Source organism: Trematomus bernacchii, unplaced genomic scaffold, assembly GCF_902827165.1.
Source record: "Trematomus bernacchii unplaced genomic scaffold, fTreBer1.1, whole genome shotgun sequence".
NCBI lineage: Eukaryota > Metazoa > Chordata > Actinopteri > Perciformes > Nototheniidae > Trematomus > Trematomus bernacchii.
Genome location: NW_022987342.1, coordinates 7,374,890 through 7,393,027, shown reverse-complemented (window position 1 = coordinate 7,393,027; position 18,138 = coordinate 7,374,890). Strand labels below are relative to the sequence as shown.

General features: G+C 40.5%; 1 protein-coding gene across 1 annotated transcript in view; it reads right to left on the bottom strand.

Annotated features, from left to right (window-relative positions):
- Window positions 1-321: 321 nt before the first annotated feature.
- Window positions 322-18,138, bottom strand: part of LOC117481760 (testis-expressed protein 2-like) — a 46,589-nt gene continuing 28,772 nt past the window's right edge. Inside the window, exons 7-13 of the mRNA XM_034129651.1 lie at window positions 17,934-18,116; window positions 16,926-17,025; window positions 9,362-9,488; window positions 7,808-7,921; window positions 4,935-5,144; window positions 3,477-3,597; window positions 322-2,662 (exon numbers count right to left, since the gene is read on the bottom strand). Of these exons, the coding sequence (XP_033985542.1) occupies window positions 2,513-2,662; window positions 3,477-3,597; window positions 4,935-5,144; window positions 7,808-7,921; window positions 9,362-9,488; window positions 16,926-17,025; window positions 17,934-18,116 (1,005 nt within the window). The 3' untranslated portion in view covers window positions 322-2,512. The remainder of the gene's footprint in view (window positions 2,663-3,476; window positions 3,598-4,934; window positions 5,145-7,807; window positions 7,922-9,361; window positions 9,489-16,925; window positions 17,026-17,933; window positions 18,117-18,138) is intronic.

Here is an 18,138-nt window from a genome sequence, read left to right as displayed (position 1 = left end):
GGTGCAGTGCTCACACAGACCAGAGTGTGCGCGTAATGAGGAATGTATATTTGATTATTTGTAATAGCTGTATATTATATATAAAACCGCTTTAAAAAAGGTTTTTTAATGTCTCCATTTATCTGTCAGTGTGTGACACATGTGTTCTCTCTCTGTCTATATATAATAAAATATTGCAGGACATGTTACAATGGACATTATGCTGCCAAATGAATTGTTTTCTTTATAACACACTACAAAGGGCTTTACATCAATCTGGAGTAAATACAAAGTAGACCAGATCTGTATCACAGAATACAAAATCTGAAGCAAAAGACCAAAAAGGCTTTCATTGATATATTTATTTTTGCTCTATAAATAAGGCAGATACACATAATCACTGAATTTGGCCTTACAATTAGTTACACATCTTAAAAAGTCATTAATATTCACAGATACAAATCACGACAATCTTCATATATCCTCAAAAATCTTATTTCATTCTGTTTATTTCAAAGAAGTAGACAAAATACAACCGTAACCCAACTTGTGTAATCATTCAAATACAAATACTTAACATAAAATAACCAAGGCATTAAGAGAAAGACAATTCATTTTGTGTTACAGTGCTTTAGTATCCTAAGAGAGCAAAACAAAATGAAAACAATGTTAATTCAGGTCTGATGGCACATTCGTAAATGTTACCCCACAGGATGTGCTCCTTTGAGAAGAGAGATGTGGCATGCCTATTCAAAGGTCTTTGGTTTAATGAGAAACATGACACGGTTCAAATGTGTTTTTAGAAAAGGAACCTGCAGTTGAGGCTACATTCTTCACACAATTGTATTTACTTTACACTACGTACCTTAACTTCATCCAATTGTTGTACACGTACAGTATGGCAGGTAGTTATTTTTAAAGCACTGTCACAAATCAAATGTAGTCATTTAAATTAACTTCAAACAATACCATCATCAACATTAACACAATTAAGTAGAAATGATGTATAGATAAATACACCACCTATTACTTCATATGATTAAATGACACAAATGGAAAAAATAAGCACGATGACATAGTGTTTATATGGAAACCCTGAGAGGCAAGAGTAAAAAAAAAAAGGGTTTGCAAGGATAATAATTCTTAGTTTCTTAATTGTTTTAAATCTCTAAAACCATGGGGGAAGAAGTCTTGGAAGGAGATTGTGTTTTTGTCATACTCATTGTGGCCACAAGAGGCGGAACGGCACCAATACGCCATTTTCTCAAGACCAAATTAATGTTATCATGGGTGTCCATTTTCTCATGCACTCTATCAAAATATGTTAGAATGCATTGAGAAATAATACATACAAAAAATATCCTTATAATCTTTTTTCACTGCCAAACTTTTGACGTTTTCAAAAGAAAATGATCCTCCTCACACCTGACACATTATTTCCCCCCCCCCCCACCCGTTTCTCAAATTATTTTTAAAGAAGTTTAGAAAGATTTTCCTGATAACACCTGTTCCATAGTAACACACACAGGACAGATGTAAATGGATCACCACATGTTCTTCTCACTTGCCTCTCCGGAACATAGTTACATAAGACAAAACATGTATTTGTGCAATTATTTGCATACCGGTCAAATTTGTCTGGGTAAAAAAAGAAACCAAAAGCATCCACACATACATTCAATAAACATGTTAGAGGTCTCATACTTCTTATCAGACATACACTTTTATACCAGATCACACCATAGTTAACCTTGTGTTTCTATCATTGCACTTATTGTGTTATGTCATTAGTATGGAATTTACATAGTGAATGACACTTTTCCTAGGTAATGTATGCTTACTCTTGTGCATTATTTCCACATGAATAAGGGCATCATTGGCATAAAACAAGGGGGTGTTGGCAGATGAATGGTGGGTTCACAGCACAAATAAATACTGTTAACTGTTAACACCTGAACAAAAACCACTTACATTAAGACAACTAAATGTCGTAAGAAATCGAACATCAAGTATATAAGCTTTTCCGATCTTTGTTCATCCTCAATCATTCAATCATTCAATATGAAAATCCTTCTAATCATATTGTAAAACTGCTTTGACTGTATTTGTATAATAAACGGGCTACTATCTTAGCAGAAACTTGTCGTTTGCAGGCTGTAAGGTATCTGGTGAATGCTTCCACATCATGTTCATAGCAAGTTCTACATTTACTGTACCCATACACTCCCCTTATTAACTTCAACCGGCTGAGCCAAACATGACTCTTCACATTAGTCCTATTCAATAGGTTCTTACAGGTTTATAAATCCTTCAAAGACACATCACCTTTTTCCTCTGGCACAATAAATCCTGCTGAGCAGAGCAGCAAGCAGCAGTTTGTCTTTAGTGTTTGCTTGGTCGACTCCACCTTAACCCTTTAAAACTCATAAGGCTTCCTCTGACCCCCCACCACAGGAATGGATTTGTGTTACAGTTGCGGCTTCGGCTCCCATTTTGAGGCTTCACAAGCTGGAGGAAATACTGTAAACAATCTTCAGGGCTGGCAGGTGTTGTCCTTCTCTGGCTGGGAAGGCTCAGGGTCCACTGCGAGGCCCTCTGAGGGTCCGCCGGCCGAGCGTGGGTCCATGGCGGAGTGCATGACAGTCAGCCACACATCGTCCATGTTTGGCATTACAAAGATTTTCTATGAGGAGGAGAGAGACCCATGGATTCAGAATTCAAATTCAAAGGCTTTACGGTCATATTCATAATAGCTACAGCCCAATGAAAAGCGGAAGTCCTAGACCCCTCCAATAGTGCACAAATATATACATAATAAATAAATAAATACATACAATTCTGCAATAAAAAAAGACTAATAGACATAATGATGCAACTTAGTTAGTTAACATAATGTAAGGTGCAAAACTGTACCGTAAAAACATTTATGTAACGTACTGTAATAAGATGTAAATAAGTTGATATGTTGAATAAAAAGATGAACAGTGTATTTGATGGATAAAGTTGAGATGTGAGATGGCACATTTATTTGGAGTTTTTAACATTTGAGCTTGTAATCACTATTTAAAAGATGAATAGAAAATATGATGCCACTTTATTTATAACAGCAACATTTCAGACAAAATGCAATACGTTTAAATGGAACTGCGGCAGTTAATCACAAGATGTACTCAACTTTGGAAATATTTGATATATATGTGTATATCATCTTGACCGGATGGATTCATATTATATTAGATGTACTCTATGTTTTCTAAATTGGGAAATGTTTTTGTTACTGAAGCATGTTAACAAAGCATTTCACATGAGTTAAAAACAACAGGATTTTTATACATATGAACTGTAGAAAACACAGACAAAGTTGTTGAAAAAACACACACATAAAAAAGGGGTAAAGAATGTATGCAAACACCGGGATCGGCTGCAGCAGGCTGCCTCCTATCACAAGTACTGTGCCTCTGAATTACATAGCCCTAAAAAATATATAGTGTCAATACCTGGAATTCCTGGTCCAGTTTCTTCTCGATCCAGTCTGTAACGTGAGCCAGAGTCACGACTCTCTCTCCCAGCTTAGGCCGCGCCTTCAGCTCCAGGTGAGGCGGCTTCCTGAAGCCATACCTGCGACAGAAAGGGTCACAACTATTTATTATTTCATTACAAGCCATTTCAACAGGTGACACATGTAGACCTAATAGAAATAGAAATCAAGGCCGGTCAATATTTAGAAAATGTCTTCTCTTAAGAAGGTCAAAAAAGTAGTTATAAACCTTAAAATGTGTTAACCTTGTCACGACATCCGGTTACCTCGTCTCAAAAGTCAACAGTTTTTGAACATGTTTTCGGTTAGATGCCTGAAATAAGGTCTGTGGTTAAAGGTGGGGTATGTAATTTATTTCAGAAACACTTTTTGTTATATTCCATGGAATGCTCTTAACATCCCGATAGCAATTAATATATTAAATGCTTTGACAATGTGGAAGCCGTAGTACTGTAAAAAGCACGACCAATCATTTTAGCCGGCCCGGCTAAAATAACTGGATGGCCTACCTGCCTGTCAGCCTTCCATCTGTGCACAAACTTATCTCGTGCCCTCATAGGTCATGTGCGCGTTCGTGTGTGTTGGAGGAGGGGTATTTTCAAATTCTAGCGCACTCGAGCTGGTTTCTCCAAAATTACCTACCCCACCTTTAACACAAGCCTAAGAGATTTTCCCATTTTATTCTACAACATAAAATACTTCAGTAAATACCCCCTTTGTGAACATCTGAAGCTTCTACGTGTCATAAAAACAGCAGTTGATAACAAGTGTTTAAATGAGACAACTAAATGTTATCACAGCAAACATCAGCTGCCTTTAGCTCAGCGGTGTTGACGCGCAGTTATGAGACCATAATGTAGTTTGTTTATAGCCTTGTGTTCTGTACTTCTGCCGATTGCATTTACGCTTCATAAATCATAACGTGGTGTTAATAAGTGAAGATTATCCTGCTTAAAAATGTGTAAGTATGATAAACGTGCGTTGCCACTGATGTTATTGTCTGCAATATACTGAAATAAAATACAAAAATCCTATTGCTTTTTTTAGAGGGAGGCTTTGTGACTCTGCCTTAAAAGATACTTCATCACTTTATTGATACAACACAAAGTATGCACTACCAGCAGAGGGCAGTGTATCAAACAGATTGCTATATTGACATTTTCAATAAAACATGCAACTGCGGTGCAAAATTAATTTGAGTTGTCAGGTGTACACATATCCTTCTTAAGAATGTTTCTCATGAACTCGCCACCATTCAGAAATAAAATAATGTTAAGTTAGAAAGTTGTAATCAACAAGGTTGTCTGTGTTTTCCATCTGTCACTCAAATCACTCTCGCTGCAGATGATGTGATTAATTCACTTTGCACAGCATTCCCCAAATGAGTTAGAAGAAGAACAAGACATCCTTCACATACCAGATCCTGTCAGTGGGTGGGGGGGGAATGTTGACGGCCAGCATTCCTCGGAGTTCCTGCACCTCCACAGTCAGCAGGAGAGGCGTGTTCGACACTTCCTCCATCTTCTTTTTGATGAACTCCGTTTCTGTGGCCTTCTGGAAGTATTTGGACTTTGTGATCTTGTCCACGAAGCGCATGATCTTGCTGGGTTTGTGGCCTCCAACCAAACTGCATTCAATAAAAGAGGGAAAAGAAGATAAGGGTTACATTTACTGGAACACCACAACAAAAATATAATCCTACATTCTTTTGATATGATATTTAACATTGTTTTGTCATGCCTGCCTACATAATAATGGTGGACAGATACCTCTTTTGTCCAAATTAAAATCAGTTTATTTTGTTAGGCCTACTCGAAGATCCATTTCAAAGTTTCATTTTAACATTTTAAAAATACCAACTTTTATGCTTCTTTCTTCCTACTTAAATTGTTAATATACATACGTTTCTCATATAATACTTTTAACCTGGATCAAGTAAATGAAGGTGATATGACTTTTTAAGAATTGGTCCAGTATCAATGTATTTGTGACAATGTACATGTCAGTGAAATGTAATCCAGAAGTTTCTTAATTGTATGCATTAAATAACTGAATATATCTAAATAATAATATAAATGCATTGTCAATCTCATAAGAAGTTACTTGTGGCCAGAAGACATCAACAGACATGCGAGGAGAGATGGGAAACGTTTTTTGTATTAAAGGAGCTTAGTGTTATATACAATATTTTCAATGTCATGACTGAAGATTTAGCTGTTTTTTACACTGTGGAAGAGACACTAAATGTTATATGGAGACCTCTGTGAGTGACACTTGGTTGGCCTCAATAACAAACAGAACATGTTAAGCTTAATATAAAGAAAACATTTTATATATCTGTCAGTAGCCCTTTTTAGCCCAAGGTATTACATGTTATCCCTGTTTTCGTGGCTGCCGTGCTCACGCTCAATACTGAACCAATTTCAAAAATGGTTTTCCTATTAGTCAGAAAACACGCAAAAATAGCGTCCAGGTTGGAAGATACCAACATTATATGAGCACAGAGAAAGCAATAGGCGCTTTCACACCGGAGTACTTTTACCCATACTTTTCCCGTTTAGTTTCCGTTAGTGCCTGGAATTTTGCGTTCAAACCAAAAAGAGAACTTAGTTCGGAGAACTTTTACCCCCATTTGTATTGCCTGCTAGAGAGGTGGGACTATCCTGGGGATAAAAAGTACCAATTTCTGATTGGCTGGGCGAATTGCAAACCACGCCCCGTAAAACTCTGAAAAGTTTTTTTAAGCCGCCATTGTATTTGCTGGCATTAGCATTATTAGCATTAGAATTAGCCCCGCGCACCAACGGAGAGAGAATAACTTATGGCAACACAAAAAAAAACATGGGAGCGGTGGAGATGAGGAGGTGTCGGCGTTCTGGCGATTCACTCGGAAGGCTTCAGTAGAAGCTGCTGGGAGTCCCAGCAGCTTCTACTGAAGCCTTCCAACTCCGGGGACTTCCGGCCGGGGACTTCGGGTGGCAGTATACGCCGTGAAGCTGTTTGCGGCCTGCCAGTAAACCCAAAGCAGAAGAAGAAGAAGTGACGTTAGCGGCTTCATTTGCGTAATCTTCCCTCAGGGAATTATTCCAGTGTGAACGCGATCGGCTCTTATGGCGCATTTCCACTACAGCGCGGATCTCGCTTTAAGCGTGCCGGGCCCGTTTTTGGTTGCGTTTCTACTTGGCGTAGTTCCGGCTAGCGGGTACTATTTCACAGTTTTTCTGGCCCCATAAAATCGAGGTTCTTTCCGGGCCAACAACGAGGCTGAGTCGGGCTGAGTATGCTAAACTAGAGAGAGAATCGCTGGCAAGGGGGCTACAACTACAACAAAATGAACATATTTGACCGTGATTTAATTGTAATACACGTTTCAAAATGAGGCCGAAGTAACAACATACTGATACCGGTTAGTAAAAACCATGAATTAATGCTTTGTCAAGTCTGCAGACAGACGGCAGGCAAAAAACCTTTTAAAATGCGTGTTTTCTGAATGGAGATTGGCTAAGCTAACGCAGTATATGCCCCGACCGTCCACACTCACAACAACGGCCTATACAGACATAAATAAAGCAGCGACTGTATTCACCATGACACAGGCAGTCTGTGGTTTGTACTTGTTTAACTTTTGTCTAGTTTCTGAACAGATATGAGGAGCTGTGAGCTCTGAGTGCTAACAGCTAACAGCTGATGTTGTTTTTCTGTGGTTCTCATAGGGCTGCTCGATTATGGCAAAAATCATAATCTCGATTATTTTGGGTCAATAATTGAAATCACGATTATTAAAAACGATTATCCATTTACTTTGAAAACATCAATTTATTGGAGAATTTTTTTTTGAACAGTATGTTTTTAACAGTTGATTACCCTGAACTTTAAGTATAATTCAACTGAAAAACCAAAAAAAAAAAATTTTATTTGGAAAAAAGAAAAGAAAAAAAGAAATAATAATAATAAAAAAATAATCGTTTTATTTCGATTACGTTGTTTTCGTAATCGTTGCAAGCCATAATCGTAATTGCGATTAAAATACGATTAATTGAGCAGCCCTAGGTTATCTTGAAGATTACGTCACGGCTCCGCCTACACTGCGTTACTATAGTTACTGCCCCAGCTACTAAACTGTAATGGAAACGCAGCATAAAGTGAGCCAGTCCTAACAAGGCCTAACGAGGCCTAGCCATACCGAGCGAGGCCGAGCGAGGCCCTGTAGTGGAAATGCGCCATAAGTGCTGGGAACTAAGTACGGCAAAGTACTTGGTGTGAAAGCGGCTATATACACTGAACTCTCACCCCTCTGCTCCGGCTGAGTCATTAGAGAGCTCTGAGGAGTCTTCCTCATCCGAAGAGCCAGCGCTGGACGACTCTTCATCACTATCAGCCAGGCAGTACGTCCGGGGCCTGCATCTGAAACACAAACAAACACAAACAGATTAGAATAAACACACACACATTCACACTGTTCTGCTCTTCATCTTTCTTTGTACCTGAATTATAGTGTACTGTACAAACAAAACAATAAACACATGAGCATCAGAACGTGACAAGAGTGTTTCATGAGGAGGATCAGAGAAGACTCGATTATTCAAATATCAGGCAACTGGTCGACATGTGCATTGTCGTCGAGCAAATGCTCATTTGTGGTTAACGAATAGTGCAGTAATAAAGAAGGTGCAATGTCTCCAACATAGGGCTAGGCAATGTATAGATGTTAGATTATAAGAGATTGTGTGATAAGAGACTAGATATGGTTTTAGATTTTGGATCTTAACATCTTAAGTGTTTCCTTTTCATGGTTTGAAGGCTGCATGACAGTAAAGTGATTTTCTGAATCCAACAAACTTTTTTTTGTCTTTAGCCACTTATTAATTACATCGACATAACTGATGATAATTGATCAAAATCATGGTTCACGATTTTCTTCATATGGCCCAGCCCAGTTTCCTAAACATAATTTGTTTGGGTCCCTCAACATTAGTTAACTCTTTAATGGTAATATGTGAGACCTTTTTGACAAGTTTAGATTCATTTATATATCTCCTGCAACTACCTGTCTACTTAGTCAATGCCAACTCAAATGAAGCAGCATCATGAATGTCCTAGTGTGCATATCCATGACTGCTTCCATGAGCAAAGCAAGTGATGTCCCTCTGGAAACATCAGTGTTCTGAGAGAGAATGCAGTAAGGTAAGAGTTCAAACAAATATCGGCCTGGTGTGTAGGGGCCTAAGAGGATGTCTTCTGCAGTGTTGTCAATTCTCAGATGTAATCAAAAGTGAAACTGATTCTTATGTGGTTCACTGAGGACTGGCATCTCACTTCTCATTTACTGGCAACTAGTATAGCCATGAGAAGTACCTACGTACATGCACACAGTATTTTCTGGTTGCACCAATACAAAATGCATGATAGGTCTTTGCTGAATTCACCCTGACATATTTGTACGTATTCTGTTCCTCCTCATTGCTGAAAATAGATTTGGGAAAGCAGATGAAGGCACTAGACGCACTGAGAAATGAATCCTAAATGAGATGAAGCTTTGGTGGGGGTAGCATGAAATGAGACAACCCCAAGACTATAGACATACACAAGTAGAGAATGAGAGTTGGAAAGATGAGATCACTGTGGCAGCACTCACCAAGAGCAGAAACATCCGATTAACAGCCGCATAAAGGTGGAATCCAGATAGAGAGGCAACAGCAGAGAAGAGAAAGGAGAAGATATAAAAGGCAGCAAAGATATAGAATACTGAGTGAGAGCAAGACACCTCACAGAGACATGTACACGTTTTAGAGTCAATTAGAGGGGAAAGGCATTTCATCTAACTGCAAAGGTGTGATGTCTCACCCATCTTTCCCAAATTCCCCAAAGCGGTCACTTTCTCCCTCCTTGCCCAGGCGGATCAGGTTCATCTTGGTTTCCAGGGTCATCAGGAAGGAGCCACTGTAGGACATCTCCAGGTCAAACCACAGACCTGAGGGACATAGGGGGTCATTAGAAAAAGGGATCTGAGAGAAAATTCAAGAAGTGAAAGTGTGAAGTGAAAGATATATACCCGTAAAACAGATCACTGTTATGTTAATACATCTAAACACAAGCACAGTCATGATTAGGGATAGATAGATAGATATTCTCCCAAATAGGGACATTATTTTGTGCCAACAGTTTTTAAAGGATACAAATATCATTATCATTAGCGGCAAGTATGTATAGTAAGAATACAAATTAAAATGTATCACAGATTGCAGTCAAACATTGACAGTATGTCTATTGTGGCAAATGTCCAACAGTGGGAACATTGCAAATATCTTCACATATGTACGGTGGCCAAATCCCCTAACGTCAACCAGCACTCAGGTCCCAGCTGTGATACAAGACGTTTCTTTATTTGCATGTGTTTTGGCACATTTGTGTTTTTGTATTTGCATTGTTTTTGAAACTGCAACATGTTTCTCATAATGGAAATGTTTTGGGATGTTGTGGTGCGTTTAAACATATGTCACTCAAAAAAGCTTGCGAGCTTGCTAACATGTTAGAGAAGTGAAATATTGAACCTGTATGAAAACATTTGATATTGATATCCACAAAATAAAAGATCTGTGATGCAGTAAACAAATGGTTCATTTTGTCCGTTACAATCTCATCTTAAAATACTATCATAGTGTCCAGATGCTCTGAGTTTTAACAACAGACTCCTCGACACACGGAGCCCCCCAGCCCTCATTCGTCCTCCCTGCCTGTTAAATCTCTCCATCCTTCTCTCACTCCTTTGTCTCCCCACCTCTAGATACCTTCCTAGCTGTCTTTCTGCAGCACCACTCTTCCCTCAAAGTATCACAAAGCAGGGGACTCAGATGTTATTGTCTTGATCCCTACCACTTAGACACACTGAAGAAAGAAGGAGAGATCACAAGCTCCTTTGAACAGAGGAGAAACCGTTGGAGAGAGCCCAGTATCACCCTCGAGCCTCAGTTTGATATCAGCATGGGAGCACTGGCTGCATAAACAGGGTTCTCCCTCTATTCCTTTGACCTCTGCTCCCAAAATGTGGATTATACGAAATCTTCCAAAGCCTTAATCGATGTTTGCGTGGGGGAAGTTATGTTTCTTTTTTTGTTTCTTTCTCTCTGTCCCTTTCTGGTTACAACACAGGTTGTTATCACATGTTATTGTGTACAAAGAGCAACATCTAAACATGACCTTGGGTATTGTTTCCTTTTAGACCAGTAGGAGGCAGCAGAGGATGACTGATGACGCAGGAAAGATGAATTAAGTGAGGGGTGAGAGAGTTAGAGGATGATAGCCATTAAAGGGGCCCTATTCTGCCCATGTTCAGGTGTATATCAGTATGTAGTGTCTCTACTGGGACATGTCTCCATGCTTTAGTGTTCAGAAAGCTCTTTATTTCTCTCATCCTGCCTGTGCTGCAGCACCTCTTTTCACCCTCTGTCTGAAACCAGAGCCCAGTCTGCTCTGATTGGTTAGCTGGCCGGCTCTGTTGTGATTGGTCAGCCGCTAAGAGATGTGCCACCCCTTAGCCTGTGACATACAATGTGTTGGAGCGTGAGCCAATAGAAGCGCGAGTGTTACATAGTGATGGCACTATGTTACGGAAGTAAACAAAGGAGTCCAAGGATTTGAACCTTTTCAGACTATTTGTATCCACAAAAAGCTATATATCACACTATAGGAAAGGGAAGACCCAAACAACTATAAGATTCAAGATTCAAAGGTTTATTGTCATAACATAAACAACTACGGTGTAGTTATGTAATGTATAAACAACTTAGATAGCAGTGCCAAAGTTGGAGCCATCATACTTCAATATAATAATGGGCCTATTTAAGACTTAACAGAAACACATTGCACTTGGTTGCAACCAAGACACACATGCATGTGTGCAATGGAAAACATTAAGTGCTCAGCTAACACAGTCCTTAGGGTTTAAAATAGCTCTCCTGACAACAGTAGACAGGGCCAAGTACAGAAAGGAAAAAGGAAAGAGTTTGATGAGATAGGATGTACAGTTCATAACAAGTTTGCAACTTTCAAGAGCGTCATCATAACATTTAAGTGCTACAATAAATTCAATTGGGAAAAATACCCTCAAACACACAGATATTATTGTAAAGTGTCAATCTGTTTATTTCACCAGCTGTTCATATCAACCTTGATTAGGTTTTGAACACAAGGATTCTTAAATGCTTAGCTAGCTCCGGTCTTCTCCACCTCTGGGGTGAGTTGCCAGGAGACTACAAATAAATATTGCAATGGGATAGGTTTATTTCAATCATTTAAAGATTGAGTACGCATATTCTCAACCTCGAAAAAACAACTGTTTTGACAAAGCATTTTTTAAATGCTCAAGACTATGTACTAACCCTGTATGTATTACGGGAATGCAACAAACACAAGGACAAACAAAACCAAAACTGGGGACCCAAAGAAAGTCAGAGAAGGTTTGATAGAGCAAAATAAGTGAGGCAGTAAGACAAAGTGGAAACCTTGAGGCATGGATTTCCTCTCCTGTCCAGGGGGGTGTGGTGGATAGTAAGAGTGGCTGGGTCTAGGTTTATGCAGGGCACTGAGGTGTGTTGGATGTGGGAGAGGAGAGAAGCTGCTGGACGCAATACACTGCCTCCTTAATTGGGGAGAAGCCGTACGGCGAAGAGTTGGGAGCGTGTGTTTGCACATCCTGCGAAAGAAATGCCTTCATTCATGCAGGAGGACTGCTAATATGCATCCAGAAATTGACAGTATATGATGAGCATAAGGCAATGTCCGCACAATTGAATGAGCATGGACACTTCCTGAGCAGAAACGCACACACACATAAACACACACAGCTTGAGGCTCATCGATCCATTGCACTCAGTATGCTTGTTCCAGGAAGGAGTCGGTCAGACATGGTGAAGGCAGAACTTGAGTCGCCTAAAAGATACAGCCACTGTAACACCAGTGGAAATCTCTCAAAAGGGGAACTTAACAGACTGTTTCCACTCAAAGTTTTCGAACTTGCACTTCAAGGCCATCCTTTGTGGAAACACACAGCAGACAACAGGAGCATGCACATGGCTCAGTAAAAAAATGAAATACTACTTGCTCGATTTTCACCCTGGTGGAAGGGTGCATGGGCCAAGGAAGATCCCATTACATATTATACCCCTTTCACACCAACGGTGTTTCAGGGCCGGTTCGGTGCTGGTGCTTGAAAAGCACCAGGTTTTCCTGTTCACACCGCAGCGGAGCAGCGTCATAGCTCCGGAATCCGGTTCGTTTCGAGCACCAAAAAGTTGTCCGTCTAGAAGCAAGAACCGCATACGTCACGCTTACGTCGGAGGGGGGCGAGATTAACCTGAGCTAACACTTAAGGCGAGTACGGCAAATAAAAGTTGTAACAAGCAGTAGTGCTGAGCAAAGTGACTAGAACGCAACCACACACTTGTTAAAAAAAAACACACTTTATAAAGTCAGGCAACACTAACCAGGCTTCGTGTGATTCTGTTTATTTGTACCTTACTTTGACCATCCGTTCGGTGTTATTGATCATTGTGGAGAGCAGGCAGACGTTTTGTTTGTTATTATAGCAGCTATCGGATGGAATCAATACATGGGCTGCACAGGTTGTCATGTCCGACTATCACAAGTAGAATCATAATGAAAAATACGTCGGTAAAAAGTGCCTGTAGAAAACTGCTTAGCAAGTAGTCAGTTTAGCTTCGGTTGCTATGCTAACATCACCCATGTTATACCAGAGAAACTTTCATAACAGCGTTTCAGACTGACACCAAACAGCGTCAATTCAGACTGACACACATTCACTTAAGGGGAACTGGGGATATGTATCAGCTGCTTGTGTGACAGTCAGACAGTGAATACTTTAGAGCCGTGTGAGCTAACCCGGAGCTAACGGGAGAATACACTCGTGGAAGAGCAGCAGCACTGCAGCGGTCGGTAAATGCCGCTGAAACACATTAATAAACAATGAACCACGGCACTCTGGAGAAAAGTATAAGGTTGGAGAAGTCGTTATTTAATTTAATCTGGCTTCGTATGATTAAAAGCAACGCAGTCCCCGGCCCGTTGTTATTGTGAGGTGAGCTCCGGCGTTGGGGAGAAACTCAGCGACGTAAACTGTGACGTCATGACGCAGCAGCGGCAGCACCAGTCGGGCTCTGAGCGGTGTGAAAAGAGCCGGCGCTAAACCGAAGAACCGGTTCTGAACCAGAAAAGCGCTAGCACGGAGCTTGAACCGGAGTTGCGTTGGTGTGAAAGGGGCATTAGAGAGGATCCAAAATCAAAGGTCGGACACATCTAATACAGCGGATAACCTTTGCGTTGCACTGCATTCTATCACAATTCTCAAAAAAACGGGGTTGTATCTTCCTCTTCACAACTCAGAAACAGCTATCAACATGTTGCTTGAACACTACTACAACTATTCTTATTTGTAGCTTTTATGTTGTTTCCACATGATGACTTCAAGCTCAACGACTTTCCAACGGTGGAAATGAGACTAGTTCAAAGCAACATGTGAATACACCATCGGCCCTGACAGGGTGTGCCCTCTCCAAGTGCCATTGTTGTTTATCTTTAGTCCTTTGTTTTGGAGCATGTGCCTCTTTCCTGCTTCCTTTCACTTCAGAGAAATATGTGTAAAAAAGGGAACCACTTTTCTGTTTGCGATTGACAGTGAGTGATCTCCATCGATTGACTTGCAATCAAAGTATTTGGCTACATATTGCAATTTTCCGAATGAAAGTGCAATTAGAGCTGAAGATCACTCCACATTGTGTTTGGAGTGAGGTGAGTTTTTCCTGGAATGCTTCCAATAAACACCATCTCAGTTAGAGATCAATTCTTGCTCTCATTATGCCGTTAGGCGAGTGGTACGTTATTAAAAAAGAACGAGGCAGTGACTCATAACACACAGGAGGGAGGAAGAGAGAAACTGAGACAAAAGAGTGAGCGAGGACACAAAGAGGAAGATGCAATGAAAGGGAACGCAAGAGGAAGAGAGAAAGTTGGAGTGTACAAATAAAACGACTGAAGAGACAGATCTGTGACTGAGTGTAAGAGAGAAAGCAATGCAGTGCAAAGGAATGAAAAGCTCAATGATGATGACATAATAATCAGCTGGAAACGTCACTGATACTTCAGGAAACATAGTTGTGCACTAATGTATGGTCCCTCACAAAGCAAAGACCTCACATAGCTCAGCCTCGACTTATCCGACCTACAGACCAGCCTGAATGTATTGTACTCAGCTAAGACCTCGATAACCAATCAAATTCTATTCCTGAACCAAATCCCTCACTTATGAAGTGTTTTCCTGGATCTATTGTACAAAACACGATTGTAATGGAGATTTCTTGGTACTGATCACATTGCTTTTAGACCACCTGCAAGTGTCCAGTAAACAACTGTTCCCTACTGAACTCTGTGCAGTGCTACTGTTGGTCAGACTGGCTAGTGGCCGCTGTAGGAGGGGAAAGGTTTTTACTTCATTTAACCAAATAAAAGGCCTCCATGTAATAAGCAAGTCACTCTAACCTTGGTACCACTGCCTGACAGCTGAGTGGGTATAAGTGCAAGTTAGGCTCCAGTGTGATGCACTCACTTTGCCTGTGCTTCCTGAATGAAGCAGTTACTGTTGGGATGGGCTATATTTATATAGCCCATCCCAACATTAACTGCTATAGCTCATTTATGAGGACAAATAAAGGATATTTTCTTGGCTTTACTATTGCTCTAATACAAAAGGCTTAAAACTGAAGTCTTCTTCAATACAAAATGCGTTCTATTTGATCAATTATGGTCCCATTTATCTTTAAAAATACAAACAAGCAGGGCAGAGGGCGTGGGTTATGTCACTATGCTGGGGAAGTAAACAAAGTGTGTGGGACATAAACTCCTTCTAGAGGGAACACAGGGATTTTAGACATTGCAGACCATTAAAATGCACAAAAAGCTAAATAACACACGGCAGGAAAATGAAAACCCCAAAAAGCATAATAGGGCCTCTTTGACACTTAATGGGATTACATTTTTCTCTTGCTGCATCATGTACTTATTGTTCATTTGATGTTTTTTCGAAATGAAACTCAGAATTCTTAGATTTTTCCATATGTATGGATGAAAAAAATGTTCAGTGCCACACCATTAATTACATGAATATAGATATCTTTAGAGATGTTATCATATATTGTAGGTCTTGCATGTGTGGAATTTCTGCTTCTCTTAAGTGAGTGCCTTCAAGCAAGAGAAATGTTTCATCTGGCCTGCAGAAGAGTTGCACTTTTTAACAGATTTCAGAAAATGTCTGTGGAATGCAATTCGTTGTGTGTAGGGATGCTCCGATCGCCAATTTTGGGGGCGATCGCCGGAATCAGTATCGGCCGATACCGATTGCCGATCCGATCGAGTGGGTGGGGGCTATGGGGATCTTCCATTTAAAGTGATGTTTAAAACTCAGTTAATGGGGCTCATTCACTGGCGCTTCCACAAACAACAACCAACATAATTATTACATTCAAATTATGTATATTATTCAAGTTTACATTAACTTTGGATAATAACACGGGCGGAAGCGCTCTCTTTTCCTCTCTCCCCCCCCCCTCTCTCTCCTGACAGCCCGTCAGTATCTCATGCAGCTCACTGATCCAGTAATGAGTGACCCGACAGTGAAGAATAAACATATGTATAACTAGTTTAGCTTGTTCCAGAGGTAGATCAAATAGCTAAGTGTGTTAGGTCTAACTCTTAGTGTGTGTTTCGCTCCGCTCACCGGTCCGTCACAGCGGGTGGAGCTGCAGGATTTCTGCTTCACACACACGTTGCATACCACTATTTTACTGTCATTTTCAGACACCTTAAAATACTGCCAGACCGGTGAAGCCATTTTGGCGAGCTTGTTTTGCCGCGCACAGAGAAAAGTGTCCTGTATTTTACGTCATGTGATCGGCTCTCCCGATCGGCCTTTATAGAGAGCACCGATCGATCGGCCGAGAGTGAATATCGGCCGGATCGGAGCATCCCTAGTTGTGTGTGTCTTAAAGTGTACAATTCATTGTCCTATGTGGAACCATGTGTTTGTGTGTTTAGATGGCATATGCACTTTAGCTAATGTACTAAACTAACCAGTTTCCGAGGGGAAAACCAGACACTTGAATGACTTGAGTGTGTCAGCTTCATAGCAATGCATCATGATAGACACTAGCTAGCATCTCCACCAGTTATCTTGTTATCTTCAATGTGGACATAGCTAACATCCGCGCAGTGAATGGAGTCTTCCCAGAATGTACCACACAGTGAGCATTACTGGCGAGACATGTGAGTATCTCTTCACAGGAAACAGTGTGTGTGTGTGTGTTTGTGTGAGAGTGTGTGTTAACATTGATTTATTTCTTGCCTCTGTAGTCAATGGAGGGTTTGGATGCCCCGAGGATTCTGGGAGTGGCCGAGCCCATGTCCAGTTCTGTCAGGGTTAGCTCATTCATGAAGTAAGGTAACTGAGGAAGACAAAAGAATAGAACTGAGCTGAGCACACTGGACATGAATAATACATCAGCAGATTATCATCTGACCAAATTGAAGGAAGTGGTTCATCACCATATATCTGTCAAAGAGTATAGGATGCCAGCATGAAAAAAAAGAAAATGGATAATGGAATAAATACACTTCACCACACACACTTTTTTTTTTTAATTAATCATATTTAGTCAGCTTTATCTAGATTACTTTTTTAGTTTTGTTCCATAAAGAATTATAATAATACTATTTTGTAGTCATTCGATTATTTGTGTAGCCACATGATGTTGTGTCACACAGACCATAACAAATAGGCATAACCTATGTGCTGTATCTTCCTAGCTGACGGGATACAAGTGAAGGATGAGGTTTTCCTGTCTTTCTCCCACTGCATCTTTACTAAGTGTGAAGCTGTACAGAGATACACACTGACATTTAGTGAGCTTTATCTCTCTCTGTGTGTGTGTGTGTGTGTGTGTGTGTGTGTGTGTGTGTGTGTGTGTGTGTGTGTGTGTGTGTGTGTGTGTGTGTGTGTGTGTGTGTGTGTGTGTGTGTGTGTGTGTGTGTGTGTGTGTGTGTGTGTGTTCCATCAGTGGAGCGAGAATTGCTAACTTTATTGCCAACTGATTAAGACTTTAAGTAATTTGTTATGCAAAAATGGCATAACATATGTGGATATTTTTCTGCTATTCTCTGTGTCAAGTCAAAGAAAAGGAAATATATTTAGTTTTTGGACTGACAAAACAGGATAATTGGACTTTCAGAAATTAAAATGATCGTTTATTTGTAATCTTCTGTACTCTTAAAAATGTTTCTCTTGTCTGGCTGTTAAAATGTCCAGCCCTCTTACAGTGAAAGCTGGTTACTGTAGTGGCCTTGCTCCACTCACCCGTATCTTGCTGAGCTTCATCTGAATCTTCTTGGACACCAGCTCAGCCCAGTACGGCTCACACAGGAAGTCCCAGAAGACCCGGCCCAGAGTGGCATTCAGCCAGGCAACATGATCCTCCTCCATCACCTCCTCCTCTCCCTCCTCCCTGGGCGGCGGCTGAGATGAAGTGGTGCTCTGGAGCTTGAGAAACAGCAGGCAAGGA